This window comes from Pithys albifrons, chromosome 3, assembly GCF_047495875.1.
Source record: "Pithys albifrons albifrons isolate INPA30051 chromosome 3, PitAlb_v1, whole genome shotgun sequence".
Classification (NCBI taxonomy): domain Eukaryota; kingdom Metazoa; phylum Chordata; class Aves; order Passeriformes; family Thamnophilidae; genus Pithys; species Pithys albifrons.
In genome coordinates, this window is record NC_092460.1 from 61544467 (window position 1) to 61564283 (window position 19817).

Genomic DNA, 19817 nt, shown 5'->3' on the forward strand with positions numbered 1-19817 from the left:
GGAGATACTCAAGCTCTGTCTGGACACAATCCTGTGCCATGTGCTCTGGGATGACCCTGCTTGGGCCGTAAGGTTGGGCCAGATGACCCACCGTGGTCCCTTCCCACCTGACCCATTCTGTGATTCTCTGATCTGTTGACATTGCCTCAGAAAGCAATCTGTAAAGGCATGAACCTTTCTTCTGTAAAGACTGAGAAAGCCATTTGTGAAATGAATGAGCCTGAAATTCGACTCTGCGTATGACTCCCAATGTACTGATTTGATGGGTTTCAGCAATGTGTAGCTAAAATGAGAATCTGTCATATGTAATTTGTACACACCTGCCTAAGCCTTCAGCGTTCAGGACAGCTTGTAATTTGCACATCGTCCCAGCTATAATACCACGCTGTCAGTCACATCTTCTTTTCTCTGTTTTGCCCAATAACTCATGTTCTTTCACTTGGCATGTGGTCATAAAGCTGGTTAAGAAACCTGAATGTACATTTAAAAGCAAATTCCACAGAATGTACTCGTTTTAAATTGAAAGAAACCAGAGGGAACAGGAGAGGTTGTTTCTCAGATGCTTAATACTATGAATTTAAGGAAGTTCGTTTTTGTGAACATTAGGCAGAGGTTGCTTCATAGAGTCCACTCTCCTCACCAGCTTTGTGAACCATGAGAAAAAAGGAATTCAGTCAAACAGATCTCTGCCAGCATCAGTATCTTAGTTTATCAATGATGTTTGGTTTGATCTCTTCCAAAATAATTTTTTCCATGACATCTCATTTTCCCAGGATTGTCTGGGGGATTTAGGCAGATGTTTTTGGCAGGTTGTCTTGAGCTTTTTCTTTGAGTTGAAATAGATGAATACTATCAAAGTTTAATACTTAACATTTAGTTTGGTGGTTTGAATGAGGAGATAACTTTTAGTGTGGGAATTTCAAGCATTCCTGAAAATAGATTTGCATGCAACTAAAAAAGAAAACAAGTATTTTTTTGCAAGTACATTTGCATGTAATATTTGGTAGCCTGGAATAGCTGGGAATAGGAAGAATAGGAAAGCAGGCATTAGACTAGGCTGTTTTTCCACATAATGTCTGTCAGAGTGAGTCTTGAGCCATTACTGGGGTTGCTGACAGGAAAGGGCAGCATCTCTGGTTGTAGCAAATAACATGTTGCAGCCAACTCTCTTCTTCCCCCTATTTATCTTGGCAGGAGGTTAAAGGGCATGAATAATTCTATCTCTACTTGAAGCCCTCTAAAACCCCTTAAATATATGTATCCATTTACAGTCCTGATAAAGAACTGTGATTAAGCATTCATTAAGATTTAAATAGTGGGAAGTCCCTGTGAAATCAATTTTATAATATGTAGATTATATCAGTCTCAAGAGTCATAAATTTTAGTATTTTTCATGAATTGTGCCTATAATTAAACTTACAGATTTAACTATAAATTACAAGCCAGCAAATCTTTAGGACATGTAATTAATTTAGTAATTCAGTGTAGCAAAGAAAACAAGACAAAATTGTAGGATGGAAATTACATTTTGCTTTCAGTGCCTATTTGGGCTAAACAATAATTGATTTCATGTAGCACCTGCTTTTATTCATCTCTTGGAGATGCAATAAAATCTGAGTGAATTGCTATTGCAATATACTTATGAATATGACAAGTTGTATACATGAAGTGGAAATAATAGCTGGAGAGGTTTGAGTTCTGTAATGATTTGTCTGTTTTAGTCAATGTTTGACAGTTCTACAGGATTCTAATTAAGTAAAGATGGTTAATGGGTGCTCAGTTTCAATAATCTCTGCGTGCCTTCCTCATGAGACCTGACTGGACATGAAACATTGCATCAGCCTCAAGTAGTGTTTTCTCCTTGGGAGAAAGTGTCTTTCTCACCTGCTTTTGTGGGTGTCTAAAATGATTCTCATTTTCTACACTTACAAGTGAAATGTTTTCAAGAAATTTCTCTGGAGAAGCATTTGCTGCCCTGCAGAAGCAGAAAGACATTGAAAGTTATGCCAAGATTGACTGATATCCTGGGGTGAGAGGAACACAAACAGTGAGCTTGAAATGCTGGAACTTGGAGAGGCCATGAGATACTCTTGAAATTATTTTGGAATTTGAGTTATTTGGTATGGCAACTATAATTTGAATTATATTTTTTTATGGATGAACCCTCCAGTATTTTAAATAGTAGGCCATTCTTAGGTGAAAATGACACACAAGTGCATCATACACAATATTTACAAAAAAGGTAAACAAAATAACACTGGTCTAGCTAAAGGGTAATATTACTAGTTTAGCAAGAATGTTTGCACTGTAAACTATTCCATTTTTCCTAGAAAGCATTCTTTAATAAAGTAAAATACTCAATCCTAAAACTAGATTTTGTCAGTAGGCAGGGTATCTGGTGTTACCCCAGCTTGCTGAAAAACAGAAGTGCTGACTTGTGGGTTGGCCAAATGAACACTTAATTTCATAATTGAGCCACATTTGTCATCTGTAATACCAGATTAGTGCCTGAAGTTCTGTTACAGTGTCAAAACTCTCCTTTTTCTTACCATAAGCATGACTATCAACAGCAGTCCTTCCACCCTCTAATCTGTATTAAATAGAATACCCAGCAAATTTGAAATACCTGCTTTCATAAAGATTACTGAAATAGTAAATAGGTGTAATAATCACTAATATTTCATGACCTAATTTGTTGGTCATTGTTATTTACCCTTATCCTGAAAGTATTCCCAAATATTCAGTGAGTTTTAGGAGATTGCCATTACTATTATTAGAAGCTTAAGATGTTACACTTTTTACAGAAACATTGAATTAATGACCTAGGAACAAGTTCAGGTGAAAAAACCCCATTCCTCTTTTGTTGTAGTGACATAACTGCCAGGTTACTTCAAATTTGTCTCTTGAAAGTCAGATGAGGCTTATGTTTTCATTTCATACACCTTACTGCCCCTTCACTTGTGGGTGCTACATTGTTAATTAATATGCAACTTCAATATGTGAGTTCTAAAAGTGGAAAGTGTTGCTCAAACTTGCTTTGGGTCTTTCGACCAAATTTTATTTTAGACCTTCTAAGTTAGTGGTTTATTGAAAGAGAAAAGTAAAATTAAAAATTGCAACATGTAAACTTGCTCTTTTTTCCCCAAGGACATTGAAGATGAATAGAGGATGTGACTAGTGAACGATAATATCCTTTGGCCTAACAAAACTTTTCCTCTCACGAGGGCAGAAGTTACTGCAGACTGAGGGCAGTGTTCACACTGAGGGATTGCTGTGATGGTGCTTTGCTCACTGGAGGGTCAACAGGAGGGCTCAGGGAGAGGTGGTGATTGTCGGGTTCACACTGTGGACTGCTCTGTGGCAGCGTCATTTCAGAGGCCTCATGTTTAACCACCTTTTCATGACAACTGATGAATTTGATTCTTTTCAGCCTCTGTTCCTGTCTCAATTTCAGTTGAAATTGCTCTACGAGGGAGGGAAGGAGGGAGGGTAGTCAAGTAGACATAATGTGTAATGTGTTTCCTTAGGAACTCTGTACAGGGCCAGGTTGGATGGGGCTTTCAGCAACCTGGTGTTCCCTGCCCATGTCAGGATTCTGGAACTAGATGTTCTTTAAGGTCCCTTCCAACCCAAACAGTTTTATGATTCTGTGAAATAATTGCAAACAAGAAAGCAGGCTAAAATGTGTTGCAAATTTAAAAGGATTAGTAGTAGAAGTAGCTCAGAATGTGTCCTTTGAAAAGTCAGTTTGAAGCAAGAAGCTTTGACACAGGACTTGTAATATGTGGAATTTCAGAGAAAAACAAAGTTTCGTTTCTCTGATAGTGGAATTAGGACATGAAAATGAATTTCAGAGCAATGCATCTTTTCAAATATGAAAACAATTTTAGTATAATCAAAGCAAATAATTCTGCATTAATCAGCTAAATATAGGAATATATTGCTGTCCTTCTCTTACTTTATTTACTTTTATATTCCGATTACCTTTCTGATCAAGTTTAGATTCAGTTTAGCACAGAATGTCAGTGTAGCTCTAAGGGGCTGTGGTGTGTGATGGCAGAGGGAGCAAGCAACACAGGGTGAAGAGCACAGGAAACAGCAAACCAGCTCTACCACTTTAATTTGATTCTTGGGTGCAGTAACAAAGATGTTCATGTCCAGCTAAGTTTCATTGGACTTACCGGGCTTAGTTCACTAAATAAATCAATAGAAGGGACCAGGTCCCACTACGTGAGATCTTTCTTGTATTTCTGATATTCACGCAGCAATTCAAAATGGATGTTTGACTTGTTTTATCTCTTTAAGTAATTATGCCATGTACATATTTTTGACTCCTTTCCATACTAAGAGTAATAAGGAAAAATGAAATGTGATGGCAGAAGTGAAATGTGTGTTTGTTTTCCTGTTAAGAGACACAACACCTTAATTTATGGAATAGATCAGAATACTAGTCAAGTAACAGTAAAAGGTAAGTTTTAATCACTCTCTAGAAAACAGAGAAAATTTTACCAAAATTTTGTTGGTAAAAAAATCAAATGTCTAAACCTCATAAGATACCAACACCTCATTGGATATTACCATTAATGAAAAGCAATAAAAATTGTAGCCCTGCCAAGGTACATACTGTACAGCTCTTCTGCATGTGCATGGGACAGTAGTCTAATGGGTTGGTCGTCTCTTTCCCTACAAGAGTTCTGATTTTTTTAAATTAATTATAGACTTGTTTTTCCAATCATTCGGGAGGACGTGCTGTCTGCTGAATTCCTTGGCTGAGGAACTCAAGCACTTTTGATATCTCTTCTAAAGTTATTTATTTTTAAAGTTACTTACTAAGCCACGTCTGCCTTTCACCAGTGTTCTTAACACCTGGTAGTAAGGAGAGCCAGCTGTATCACATGCCATTTGCACTGAGATAAAAAGTCATGGTGAATACAGCTAACAGTCTAGCATATTTAGCAGGTGTCTGGTTATTCCCTTTAGAGTATTTATGGGAAAAGGTTAAAATGTTGTTTTTGCTTTTGCTGGAGCTACCTAGGATTGGTCTGTATGGTAGCCACTCACTGCTGGTCTTTGCTGGTATTTGCAGTCCAGGTTTCAGGTTGTCAAACAAATGGAAAGTGGTTTTCTTTCCTGGACTTCCATGTACTTCCTTTGAGATTTCATCTTTGTTCTTATCAGAAAAGGAAACCAGACTTTGTATTCTCAACTTTACTTTACTTCCTTTATGACTGATTAGCCTGGTTTCTAAATTGCTTCCCAAAGGTAAAAAGAGTTTATGTGGTTGCACTGTCCAGCTGTCATTCTGTTTGGGTCTCAATGGCTGACTTAGACCAAATTTGGCAGGATAATGAGTGTTTCATGTGGAAATGCTGCTTTTCTATCAGCTGGTGGGAGGCTGGGGATGAGAGACAGAAAACAGCGCATGGGTTGAAGGATGTCTCAAGCGTGAGTTCCCATGTTCTGCTTGCCCCAAGAGTGGGCTAGTGTGTGTGCTCCGCAGATGGGGTGGTTTGTGAGCATGCAGAAAGGGCTTTAGGATGACCTGTTGTTTTGCCAAGTGGTAACTGAGGCTCTAAGTGGGAACTGTGGGCCATGAAAGGAGAGACTGGGGATGAGGGGAGATGAACTCTAAGAACTGAGATGAATCCTGAAAGGATTGTAACAGACATGAAAGAGAAGAGCCCACAGTTGTCCTCTGTGCAGATTCTGGGACAGAATTAATCATGGGAATTTATCTTTTTGACTCACTGTAACATCAGTGAAACACTTGTTATTTACATCTTGCATGCACATTGCTTTTTCTTTTGTAGTAACTTTCAGGCTGGGGTCTGGAAGGGCAGACTGTTCAGAGGCTGTTGCTTTAAGTTTATCAGGTTGCTCTGACAAGCTTTCCTTTTGTGGTTGAGATGTCAGTCTTTAACAAGAGTCACTTCTGACACTTGATAAACATTGCTTTTAAAGTGAGCAGCACAGTAGTAGACATGAAAATACGTTGAGATAAAACTTTTATAACATTTGTTTCTTGGCTTTCTGACTTAAGATACCTACTGATAGTCGGAGGTGCCTTTCATATAGAAGGTGCTGAGAGTGGTAGAGTCTGCCAAACACCTGCCTGTGGTGCTTTTAAGGAAGAAAGGGGACATGGAGAAATAGGATGCATTATATACGTGTTCTTCATCAACAGGATCAATTGCATTTGCTTTTCTTTGCCTTACGCTAGGTATGACCCTTTTAGAGGCCACAAGGAGTTTTCAATAAAATGTTTTTCTTGTAATGAATGTACAATCTACATGAGAAGTGTATTTGAGCTCTCCTGATTCTTGCCGTGTATGGCACAATAAACTGCCCAAATTTGGTCAAATATTTTTAGCCACTTAGTCATATGTCTTTTAATGTGCTGCATATGTAAGCTTTTGATTCACTTAGCAACAGTATTTTTATGAGTATGTCTTGCCAGGTTTACTTATGTATACTTGAAAAATAGGCAAGGATTGTTCTGTGTTGGGTTGTGTCTCAACCAGTTGGTTGTGCTTTTTGTTTTCTTTTTTTAATAGTGTTAATCAATTTTAATGTATCCTTTTTCACAGATGGTGAATTATAGAGGATTTTAAGATATACAAGTATGCAGCATATTAAAATGTAATATTAAAATATCTATATTTAAAAATGTTTCTGATACAAATTTATTTTTGTTTATAATTAACTGATGAATGTTGTTATAGATGTAGAATGTCGGTGGCTGGGCAAATTGAATACCCAGAAAAACTGGATATATGAAATGCGTGGAATATGGCTGGGTTAGTGTATCTGTTAAGTGTAAACATCTGAGCTTCTTGAATTTGTTTTCCTCTGTAACTGATATATCATGTCTTGCATTTGATTCCTATTCATGTACGTAACAAAATGTCTTACAACAAGAGAAATTCTCTTCTTTCAGAGCTTGTTATTAGTGTATGAGCTTTGTACACTGATGAAAAGTGGAAGAAATTGAAAACAATGTGCTTGAGAATGTCTAGTCTTTATTGTTGGAGGGCATTAAGAAATTATTTTATTCAAAGAATTGCTGATTTTAAGGATGGGTATGACAAAAAGTTTCAAGGCAGTTTTCAAGAATTCCCTGAAAAGGTAGGAAGGTCTCTGAATGTTTGCACTCAAGTATGTGAGTTTGTGTTTAACTGAAAAACAAATAATGCAACAGTGTACTGCAGTCTGGCTGCACGTTTCTGGGTGAAAAGCTCCAGATGAGGCTCATTAAAACAATTCTGTGTTGGATTCTAAACAAAGCCTGAAGTTCATACCTAACTAAAAAAAGTGGGGTCAAAGAGGGATGGTTTGTTGCTGTTTTTGTTTGGCTGGTTAAACTGGGCAGCAACACATCTCTCTGTGTAGCTGCTGCTCAGCATTGCAGAATGGAGGAAAGCTCCAGGGTTCATCTTGAAATGTCCAAATGCTTAAAAAATAAAGAACTCTGAGGAGTTTTTTCCTTATTAAAGCAGTATGTAATTTCTGGTCTTTTCAGACATATTCTGAAAAGTAAAATTTATACCTTAATTGTATTTAATTAGGGGCATAATTCTCTAGAAGAATTTAGGAGCTCAGGAGTAAATGTTCTCATTTCAGCCATCTGGCTATGTAGTATTATTGATTTATTAAGCTAAAAAATTAATACCGGTCTTGTGGGGTCTGGCTGTTTGGAGTTCTTGCTGTCCTGAAATTCAGAGGGACTTTTCTCTCAGTTGCTCTGCCCTTTTAAGGGCAGCAGTCTGGAAGTTGGCAGGAAAACTCATCGAGCACCCTGTGAGAAAAATACTCAAATAAAGAAGAATAGCAGTCAGTCAAGATGGACATCTGGAGAATGGCACTAGTTCTGCATCTGGGCAACACTGTTTACTTGGTAATTAAAGAGATGTGCACACATGATATTTTTGCAATTGCCAAGTTGATGCTCTACTAAGTTTTATAAACACAGGTGATTAATAGACTGTTAAAAGATTTATGGTGGTATAGAATATATTGCATTCGAAAACAGCAAGAGGATGTTGAAATACAGTGTAGCATCCCCTTCATACTCCTTAGTCTTAACTTTATTACAGGTAAAACGACATTATGGTATTGTTTCCAAACTGCTCCGTGTCTCTTAGTCACTACTCTACTTCATGGTGTAACTGTTTATTCACTTTTAATACCCACTCAAGTGGCTGATCTAGGCCTGGGATGGAGTGAGGACCTGGGGACTTTATAAAAGGAGCCTCTTTGTATTGGAGAAGAAGGTTGCAGTGGGGATTGTAAACGGCTTCTCAGGAAACATTTACCTGAGAAAATCATTGTTTTGGTTTTGTTAAACTCTGTTTGAATTCATTTGTTTAAAAAGTTTCACAAATCCGAAACACCTGCTGTTTTATCTCTCAAGTTCTTCCTGTGTTGCTGTCGGACCCCAACAACTAAAACCTACTTCCTCAACAAACCTGGAAATACTTAACCTTTTCTCCTGAAGATGTTGGTTAAAGAGATGCCCAGTATTGTAGAACAGCTTTGATATGAACTTACCTCTTAACTCTTTCTCTCTTTGTAGGCGTGTATAGATGATAACGTAGATATGGTGAAATTTCTGGTGGAAAATGGAGCAAATATTAATCAACCAGATAATGAAGGCTGGATCCCTCTACATGCAGCTGCTTCCTGTGGATATCTTGATATAGCAGAGTAAGACTTTTTCCTCTTTTTTTCAATCAATGTATTTTGCTAATACATTGTGAGAGAGGCAATACATTTATGGTATTCATAAATTGTCTTTTTAGTTGCCTCCGGGATGTGTAGTGAGAAAGAATACTTTTATATTATGTGTTGGCTGTGAAGTGTTCTGTGTCCATAACTTTGTGCATTGCATTTTCTCTTTCTGGCTTTGTTAGATTGCATCTTACGTAGATATCAACAAAACATAAGACTGTTTATGATTGTCAGATTATTTTTTTAATTATTTTCTGCTGTAGGAAGGCTGTTATGGGGGGAGGCACGTGGGGAATGTTCAAATTTACATTTATTAGTAGTCTGAAACATTATTGCAGGATAAGTCTGTGTGTAGGAGATAAGTTGTATTTGCAGTCTTGAAATGTTAGTTTTTCAGCTATGGTCTAGAACAGTGATTTTTGCTAGTTATTTTGGTTGTGGAGCAAAATCTTAGTTGAAGTTCGATGCCTGTTACAGTATTAATTAAAGCTTACTGACTAATGAATTCCAGGAGTGGTTTTGTTATTCTTGAAGTCTGTTGAGCGCTACTGAAGATATGCTAAAATCAACTTTTTCCAGAGGTTGTCTGAGCCTGAAATAATGACTGAATTGAGAAAATGTGTGGTATACATTGTTCAGTACATGTTGCTGCAGTTAAGCAGGTAACAGTGTCTTTCCAAACACCCTTTGGGTAAACACACACTTCATTAATTCTGCTAAATTCACTGTGATGTTTGATTCAGTGTAAGGTTTGGATAAAACGTAAAGCGGTGCTTTCTCATGTGATTATAGACTAATTACACTGGTGAAAAATGGCAGTAGTGAGTTTGTTCTGTGATTTTTGCCTCAACCTAAAGGAAAATGAAAAATTCTGGTAACTCTTGTAACTGGATTTTTTTTGGGGGGTGTTTATCGAGTGAAGTGCTTTGTATATCCTCAGTAAAACTGGGGCACTGTGTGACCAAAACTTCTGTAATCTGCGTTTCTGTGCTATTCAGATGTTTGATGTTGTAATCCCCCTTGCCTGTGTACTGCAAGTGTTTACTTTTGGCTATACTATGGCAAGAATTTCCCTTCAAACTGAGATAATATAAGCCTTTCTTCAGTCTAGTGGAGGTAAAACACCTGCCTTTTTTTCCACAGTAGGAAAAAGTTGAGTAAATGCTCTTGATTTGTCATTGCAGCCTAATGTAGGCATATGTTTGGGAAAGAGACAGCAATGGCCTTGTCCGCAGAACAGTATTTTACTATTGATGTGACTGTCTGAATTCCGTCACCTTTTTTTATCTCAGACTGGAACAGAACCTGTGTGCGTATTTTCTGTAGACAGACTTTAGAGGAATGAGATTATTGGAGTATGATCATGTGGGACATCTAAGCTATTGGCAGAGCCATGTTTTTGAGGTGCATGGAAATTTGAAGATAAGCTGTTGAAACAAACTTCATATACAACTGAGAAGAGTAACCTGACCTGCATGGAGCAATATTTATATCTGATGAGGCCCACAGAGTTTAGATGTTCTTCAATCTGCTTCTCCAGGTGTTCAGCATCGAATAACACAAAACTGAAATCTTCAAAGCATAATTTGCAGCTGAAGCAAAACTGGGGAAGGTGAAAGGAGCTTGGGTGAATGTGGGTGAATTATGGAGCTTATGTACATAGTTCTGAAAAGATTACAGCTAATAGCTTGTCTTCTTTCAGTTCCTTATGATTTAGACTGGCATTTTTGTAAAGAACTTCTCCTGTTCTTTTCCTGTTTTGTGCAAGAGAGAAGAGAGTCAAGGAATGAGTTCTAGTGTTTCCTAACTTTGTTGATTAAGGGCTGGGGAGAGTCTGACCTGTGCTTCCCTTTCCCATCCTCTTGTGGAACTGCTTGTTCCACAGCTTTGCAGAGCCTCTCAAATTGGAGACGGTTTCTTGTGCTGCCATCTTAAGTCTTCTTAGGGCTTCCCTCAGATGTACATAGCTGAAATTTATTTCTCTTGTAATAGTGCAATCTTTTAAATCTCCAAACATTCAAAATTAGTTAATATATAGAATTTGTTCACAATGCTTTTATTTTTACAATTCATAATAAAAATATTACATGATAGCATACTAGCATTATTTCAGGTTTGCACGTCTCAAAATCTGAAATTGTGTCTAAGAAAGCAACTGAGCTTTTTGAGGATATTTACAAAACACATTTTTATGTTTAGAATCTTAGAATTATAGAACAGTTTGAGTTGGAAGGGAGTTCAAAGATCATCTACTCCAACCTGCCTGCAGTGAGCAGAGACATCTAAAACTACACCAGGTTATTCAGAGCCCTGTTCCACTTGGCCTTGGACAGTTCTAGGAATGCAGCATCCACAATTTCTCTGGACAACCTGTTCCTGTGTTTCACCATAGAATCATTTAAGTTGGAAAAGATCCGAAATCACGGAGTCCAACCTTTGATTGAACACTACCATATCAACTAAAGCACAGCACCAAGTGCCACGTCCAGTCATTTCTTGAACACTTCCAGCACTGGTGACTTCACCACCTCCCTGGGCAGCCTGTTCCAATGCTTCACCACCCTTTCAGTGAAGAAATTCTTACTGATGTTCAGCTTGAACCTCCCCTGGCACAGCTTAAGGCCATTTCCTCTTGTCCTGTTCCTTGTTGCCTGGGGGAAGAGACTGAACCTATCTGGCTCTAACCTCCTTTCAGGCAGCTGTAGAGACTGATAAGATCACTCCTGAGCCGCCTCTTCTCCAGGCTAAACAGCCCCAGCTCCCTCAGCCTCTCCTCATAGGACTTGTGCTCCAGTCCCTTCACCAGCCTTGTTGTCTTCTCTGGACACACTTCAGCACCTCAGTGTCTTTCTTGCAGTGAGAGGCCCAGAACTGGACACAGGACTTGAGGTGTGGCCTCACCAGTGCCAAGTACAGAGAGATAATAATCTATCTCCCTGGTCCTTCTGGCCACACTGTTCCTGATACAGGCCAGGATGCCATTGGCCACCTTGGTCACCAGGGCACACTGCTGGCTCATGATCAGCTGCTGTCAACCACCACCCCCAGGTCCTTTTCTGCTGGGCCACTTTCCAGTCACTTTTGCCCCAGCCTGTAGCGCTGCCTGGGGTGGTTGTGACCCAACTGCAGGACCTGGCACTTCTTGCTGAGCCTCATATAGTTGTCCTCAGGCCATCAATCCAGTCTGTCCAGATCCCTTTGCAGAGCATTTGTACCCTCTAGCAGATCAACACTCCTGCCCAATTTAGTGTCATCTGTGAACTTACTAAAGGTGTACTCAACCCCCTCGTCCAGATCATCGATAAAGATTAATATTAAACAGGACTGGCCCCAATGTGGAGTCCTGGGGAGCACCAACCACCACTTGAATGTAACTCAATTCACCATCACTCTCTGAGCCTGGCCATCCCACCAGTATTTTACTCAATGAAAAGTGAGGAAAGAGCCCAAACCATGAGCTGTCATTTTCTCCATGAGAATGCTGTGGTAAACCATATCAAAAGCTTTGCTGAAGTCCAGGTAGTCGACATCCACAGCCTTTCTCATCCACTAGGTGGGTCACCTTGTCGTAAGAGGGCATTGGGTTGGTCAAGCAGGACTTGCCTTTACTAAATCAATGCTGTCTGGGCCTGGTCTTCTGGTTCTCCAGTACATGTCACTCACAGTGAAGAATTTCTTCTTAGTATCTAATCTAAGCTAGCCCTGTTTCAGTTCGAAGCCATTCCCTCTTGTCCTGTCACTACATGCTGCCGTAAAAAATGTCCCTCTCCAGCTCTCATGGAGGCCCTTTTAGGTACAGGAAGGCTACTGTAATGTATATATGTGTCCTATAATGTGCACATTTTCCTTAAGTAGTACCTTCCATTTCTCAGATGTTCCTGAGTGAGGCTGCTCATGTGCTGGAGGTTTGTGAGAGGTACAGGATATGTACGTGGTAGGGAGCGTCTCTGAAAAAAGCTCTGGATATCTCAGGGAGCCACCATTTCAGCCATGTTTTTGTGCTGGTGCCATGCTGATTGCTGAGGGACTGAGTGGATTTGTGGCGTAGCCTCCACTTGTTGGGGTTTTATTTTGCTTTCACTAACTGTGCTGTCTGGTCAGTAGGGTTGTTATTGTGGGTATGTTCCCTGTTCCTGTTTATCCTCCACTGTGTTCACAGTCCTACGGCATCTCCTCCCTGCCGTGTCTCCTGCCCATTTTGGTTTCCTGCCCTTCAGAACAGCTGTCTTCTCTTGAGTATGCTTCCTGTCTCTTCTAAAAAAATGTATCTTCCAGATTAAGAAACATGAGTCTTCTAGAAGGCCACTCCAAGTGAAATACACAGCAAGAGAACATAGTATAGTGTGAAATAAAGTGTCATCTGGCTGCAGAGGGGGAGTTGTGATGTAAAGCAAAAACTGGCATGGAGAGCAACTGTTGTTTCCGTAGTTTCTGATATCTGTAAGTGCTGGGAGTGTTTCAGCTTCCTGGAAATTCTTTGAATACTTTTTAGAGTTGCCTATTTAAGCTACTGTTCATCTAGTTTGTGTGAATTGTCTTACAAGTACTTTCAATATGAACATATTTTAAATTAAAATTCTTCAAAATTGTCAAAACAGGTGGATTTCTTATAGCTTGTTCTCCTTTTCTATTCTTCTTTTTTTTGTATATAAAAAGCTTTAAACAAAGGAGCCTTTTTTTCTCTAATGTGCTAGTATGAACTTAAAAAGTCAGTATCAAATGATTTGTAAGATTTTAATTATGTGGAAAGAAACTTTAATGGAGGAGGACTTGAACTGAAATTTTACGTGCACTCCTTAAGGTGGTATTTAATGGCTAGGACCCTCAAATTTACCTTTGTAAGACTCCTGTAAAAGTGTATTTGTGTATAATTAATTATTTTATCTGATAGATCTCTTCTAGTTTAAAAGCATGTATATTATTTCAGTACTAGGAAATAGATAAATTCCTTTACAGAATGCAAAAAATATAATTGAAGAGGGAAAAATAGTGCAAAGTGGCATTTAGAAAACCAATTTTAAATGCTTCCTTGTTATTTCTCTCTGCTTTGTATTGCACCAGATTCATTTAAAATAAATCTGAAATTACAGTAATTTCTCTTCTGGTCAAGAATTAAAGTTTATGTTAAAAATTTATTTTCCTGTAGGATGCCTAGTTGTGAGTGTGTAGTTGATGTATTTTGGAGCTTGTTTGCAACTATTTAGAGGCTACTGTGCAGTTATGCTACTTAAATAATAATGCTTTTTCATTTTACCTAGAATGAAAGAAGGTGCATCTCCCAGCAAGTGTAAGAAAAGTGTTTTTCTAAACAAGCGTAGAAGTCAGTGACAGTTACACTTTTATGCAAAAAAACCCAAAAATGGAAGGGAGAGAGAGATGTCTGCTGAGGGAAGAATACCTTCATGTAGTAGGTATTACAACAGTTTGCCAGATGTTGCTGTAGATACTAAAATTCCTTATGGGTTCAGGAGCTGAGAAATCCGCAGAGAGTGGATATATAAAAAAATACAAATGCAGAATACACACATACAAATGGGATCTGGTTCAGAAAGTTCATGAAAGTAGGTGGAGCCTGGAAGGGTATTAACAGGAAAAGTTACCATGTATTGCCTCCATTTGGATTCTTCTTGAAGTTCTAATTTCTGTGGATAGGGTAGTTGTTAAATGGATGCTTGGATAACTCTGTATGTTTGAGACGCATTTTTCATACACAGTTACACATACAAGCCCTCAGACTTAGCACAGTTCCAAAATATACCTTGTTTATGTTAGAGGTTTTTAAGGGTGAAGCATATGATTGCAGTCAGAAAGAGAAAAAGTTCAAAGCCTCCTCACTCAGTTTATTTAGGAAGAGAATAGCAGCTTGACCAACTCTGCTGCTTTAAAACCCAGCTCACTCACTTTCCGTCCTGCCTGAAGTTTCCCATGTTGTATCCCCTCCTTCCCTAAAATTTAAAGCAGACTTTAAAAGGTGTGTGTGTAACCACTGGGTTGTTGGTGAGGGCCACGTGTTCTTCCAGACTCCAGACACCTGAAAGTGAACCCAGCCAAACTTGTTTTCTGAAGCCTCGGCAAACCATTGTCCCAAGATGTCCCTATTTTAGGAACAGTCCATTAAGACTAAGTGAGTGATCATTGTGTGACATCCAGAGGACTGAGAGACAGTCGGGCAAACCTGTAGTTGGATACCTGGATGTTCAGTGATAGGGTGGTTTGCTTACTGCTCTGATTGCCCTGTGGGGACTGCTGTGGGTCCAGGCTGGGAGTGATTCCTGCTCTTTGGCAGCGGCTGGTAAAGAGAATTCACTGCTGCCCAAACAGGCAGATACTCCCTCCTGTCCTTGGTTTTGCTTCCTCCACAGGATCTTGCCTCCTCTTTTGCATTATCTAATGATCACGCAGTGTGGGAATTATTAGCAAAAGTGAAGTCTTCCGGGGGCTTGGAGGGTTTATTCTCTTCTGGATAAGTGAGCTGACCAGCTTGCCAGCAGCAGCTGGCATAGATATGCACATGAAAAAATGTATCTGGGCTGCTTTTTGGACATACCTTGTACTTGTGACCAGAAGCCTGGCTGTGTAGAGCTGTCTGTGCAGTGGTGGAGTCCCTTGTTTCATCTCCCACTTCATGAGCCTGAGTCATTTGGTACTGTTGGAGGTTCTTTCATGATATCTGACGGTGTTGGTGTCAGAAAGTATGTTTCAAAGCAGTTGGTTTTAAACCATTTATTTCAAAGTTTTAATAACTTGATCAACTGAAGCTGTTTCTTACTCACTGAGGGATTTTAATATAAACTCTTTTGTGGTAACCCGTTTTATTCCTAAAGAGCAAAACATTTAGGCAGAGCAGACTTATAATATTGTCAGGAATGGCTTCTGTCTCCTTCAGCCATGTTCCCTGTTATGGTTTAACTGAGTAGGAAGCGATGCTATTAGTGATACATTCAGAAATGGATCTTTGGAGAATAATCAGAAATTTGGATTTGTGAATGACAAGGTGAATTTCGTGGTCTGCGGTAAACCACATGTAAACTGATTATGCAAACTAGTATGGAGTTTGGTCTAGTAGAGAGGCTACAAGGTGAATGAGTGTTTTTGTCAGGATTAAAGACGTTTATTTAAATGACACGAGGAAATGTTAACTGGAGGAGTAGAACTAAAAGGAAAAAGAACCAAAGATAAAACTTGATACAACCACTCAGAAAATGAGGACTTCAGAAGGATATGTCATAAAGCAAGCCATGTGACAAAATAAAATCAGGGAAAGAAGATTTATTCCCAACCAAATAAAAACAGCTCTCCTAGAATGACGGACTCTTACAAGTTGATACTGGTAAAGATGCAAGGTTTGTTTTGAGAGCTGTGAAAAGGTCACTGCAGGCTTTGGAAGATTGTTTCAGTTAATTAATTTCCATTTGTTGCCTTTTTTCTGGAAGAGTAAATTGAGAAGAAACATTAATGGGAGGGAAAATATGCCAGTGTGATAGTCATCTGTGTAATGTCCTCTCCTACCCCAGTCAAAAGTGTGGTGCTTGTTCTTTATCAGCAATATAGAAGTTCCTCCTTCTCCAAACTTGTGTTAGATATCTGCAAGGATAAAGCTAAATTCTGTTAGATAAAATAGTGGGGAAACTTGGAGAAGGTCAGTGAGCTCGTATCAGTTGGCATTTTCTTTTATGAAGATGTACTGGGACACTGTACTGTTACCAGCATGTTTTTGTCTCATATAGGGACATCCTAAGAATAATGAAAGCCTAATAAAGTTAAGGTTGATGGTGAAATTCCCTTTTTAAAATCATGTCATTATGTGGTAGAATTTAATCTTTTCTACTGTGTAGCTGTGATCTGATGTGTGGATAAAACCAAGCTGACAGACTAAGATACAGTAAGTTATGGTTTATGGATTACTGGAGCCTGTAGTACCCAACAAATTTGATGTGTCTTTTTCAACTGAGTCCAGGAGAACTGGTCACTCTAGAATGCACAAAGGCACATGTGCTCTGTAGCTGCTTTCTTTCAGTTTATATTACTGTGTGCATCTCTACTTGTGGCCCTAAATGTTTTTTAGCAAGTATATTGTGTTTCTGTTCTTCTAAGGATAAATGTACTGGAATTTAAGTTCAGAGATACCTCTCTCAGGGACATATGACTTAACGGAAAGTATCTTTTTTCTTGTAATATGATTTAGCAGTTCACTGGATCTGAGGAAAAGTCAAGGGACTGATGCCCAGTGTAAAGCTCAGAGCCCTGTAATTTTTGACTGAAAAAGAATTTGAAAGTGCACATCATGTCTAAAAAAACCATCCTGCTTGGAGAAGTGATGTGCATAGGACAGATCTTACTTGTTTATCACAAAACATTGGTTTTATTGGTATCCTGAGAACAATTTAGAGTAGATGCATTACCTCTGAATTCTGAAGTTGAATGTGATACATATGGAAGAGAAGACTTACAGAACAGTGATAGATACGGCAATCTGGGAGCTTGGATAGACTCCCAAGAAATGTAACGCTCAGTTCCTTCCTGGTTGATGGTTTGTAACTGCCCATTGCCACCAATAAACTCCTGCTTTCTAGGCATGACTGGAACATGAGAGAGCAGCACTAGATACATGAGCAAGGTTTGCATTGCACAAATGCTTCATGAATGTGGCACACTGTCAAATGTGAGGGCCTCATCAATTGATTCAAAACTGATGTTTGAGAGAGAAGTGGTGATTCTTCTTAGACTGGAGTCTATGGAGTTGTTAGTGCTGTTGACTATTCTATGTAATATTTTATTCAGTTATCTAATATAAGAATTATTTAATTTGCAGCAAAGTAGGTTTTGAATATTGTTTTCAAAGGTGTGATATCGAGTGTCACTTCTATGCATCTCAGTATTTTCTTTCAGCTTTTACTTGAGCCATTTTCTCTATTGTGAGTTTGCCTTTATCCTGACACATACAGTAGACTCTCTAATGACACTAAAGGAATTTGTGACATATTTATTCTTTCTTAAATCATGTCTTTTGTTGACTGTCTTAAACTGCATCATTTCATTGCAAATGGTCCTAATCTGTGTGTGTTTTTCTAGTATTGTACCTGAATGAGGCAGGATAAAAGCTGTTTGAATTCTTCTGAAATGCATGTAAATATAGTGTGGTATCTCTACACATGCAGGGCTGCTATTTATTGATGAGAGTGTTTTATTTGGATATGATTCAGATACTAAGACACAAATGTGGGATTTTTCCATGAAGAGCAGATAGGACAGGAAAAAAGTATAAAGAAGGAATTATTTGAAACCCCTTTATTACAGATGAGGTACTGCCTATCAAATTTGAATAAAAAGTAGGAGTTTCTTTTGGAAGAAATGTGATTTCAAGGAAAATCAAAGTGGACTGGATACGTAACAACTGCTATGAAGTGCAGAGTGCTGATTCTAACTACAGCTCAGACCAAGTTCAGTACTACTGAGTGATACGAAAACCTGCACTGTGGTAGTGGTGTTGCTTTATATAGAATATGCTCACTGTATTATTACATAATATAATTGCAAAAAAGGTGAGTTCTGTGATGCAGTAGTTACGTATACACTAATACCTGTTTAGCACAGTAAAAGAATTGACCTGTGTTTAAATTTTTCTGATTTAAATGCCAACAAGTGTCTGTTGGAGAAAAATAAGCTTGTTAAATCTGTGCTCATAACTTCCACTGAAATAGGAATCAACAGTTACAGATCATTATTTGAGGTGCTAATATACCCAAAGATAGCAATGCTGCTTTTGGCACAAGGCAGGAGGGGTGGTGAGCTACTGGTGCAATGATCAGCTCTTGTTCATGAAGAATTAGCTGAGGAAAGTGGGCAGCAGCATGGGAGTCCTTCTGCCTCCATGCTGCTGTTACCTCTTCTTTTCAACCATTGTAATTGAAAACCAAGTGGAGAGTATTGTGAGCTGGAGGTGCTGTGTGCATTCTGCAGCTGCAATGAGATATTTCTCAAACTCGGCCTTCATTTTTGCACAATAGGGTGCAGACTTCAAAGTAAAGAAGAGAGAACAGTTGTTCACAACGTGAAATTATAATTTGATATGTGCTTACTTTTTGGTTTGCTTTATTTCATTCCTGCTGAAGTTTTTGCCCTATATTCATCCTGGCATTGCCAGATTCCAGGTTTGGGGGGGGGGGTGGGTGTGTTTCTTTCTGTTTTGTTGTGGTTTTGGTGTGGGTTTTTTCTTTTTTGTAAATAGGTTTATACGATATGTTTCCCTATATGACTTTCTTCATGTTTTCTTCATTTCCTTTCCTCACTCACTGTTTACTTTTACCTACACATTACTCTGCCACCTCTCATATTTCTTTTCTCTATACGGATATGGCAAATTACAAGGGCTTAGTTGCTTTTCAGATGCTGCAAGTAGGAATTTTTCCTGTTCCGTCTTTGCACCAGTAATGGTTGGGTGGCCACCTACATACAAATATTTCTAGAGCTTATTGCTGGCTTTTTTCAGAGGTTTCTTGGAACACAAGAGGACTAAGACTAACCAGATACTGTTATCTACACTGTTTCTTTTATGCTCCTGCATACTAATTAGGAAGACAGATCTGATTCTGGTTACTGTGCTTCCTTGGGCATGAAGTTGAAGTGGAGGCTGGGTAGAACCTGCTGTGTGCAGATCTCAGTGATGGGTCGGTATGTTATGAAATGTTGGCTTTGTAATCATAAATACAACAGGTAGAGCATTTAAAATTGACGGCGCTGTTTACATAGTAAGATTTTTTTGGGTTTTTACTACTTCACTAGTGTTTAGGAGTATTTAGCAATTTTGAAGCAAAGATGTGTGTCTGTGCAGGGTGCCTTTCATAACAGCTTCATGAATCAGAAGCTGGATTTGATGCTCTCTGGAAGAGCTATTGCATATTGAAGGACATAAAAACAGTCTTTGCAATCTGGTTAATTAGAAAAAAGGCATGTGATGAAATCTGCATTAAATTGGTGAAAATTGAAAATAAATGTCCCTTCCCATTTGTTTTAAAATCATTTGGCCATTTGTTTCTCAACTATTCTTTGCTACCCTTTTAAGCATTTCTAGCTGTCTGAAATCCTCAGGT

At 38.7% G+C, this 19817-nt stretch overlaps 1 protein-coding gene across 4 annotated transcripts in view; it reads left to right on the top strand.

Moving 5' to 3' along the window:
• The window catches only part of PPP1R12A (protein phosphatase 1 regulatory subunit 12A), a 115567-nt gene that overhangs the window by 33970 nt on the left and 61780 nt on the right, over positions 1 to 19817 (top strand). For all 4 annotated transcript variants that reach the window (XM_071552163.1, XM_071552164.1, XM_071552165.1 and 1 more), the window contains exon 2: positions 8573 to 8703. In XM_071552163.1, the coding sequence (XP_071408264.1) occupies positions 8573 to 8703 (131 nt within the window). The remainder of the gene's footprint in view (positions 1 to 8572; positions 8704 to 19817) is intronic.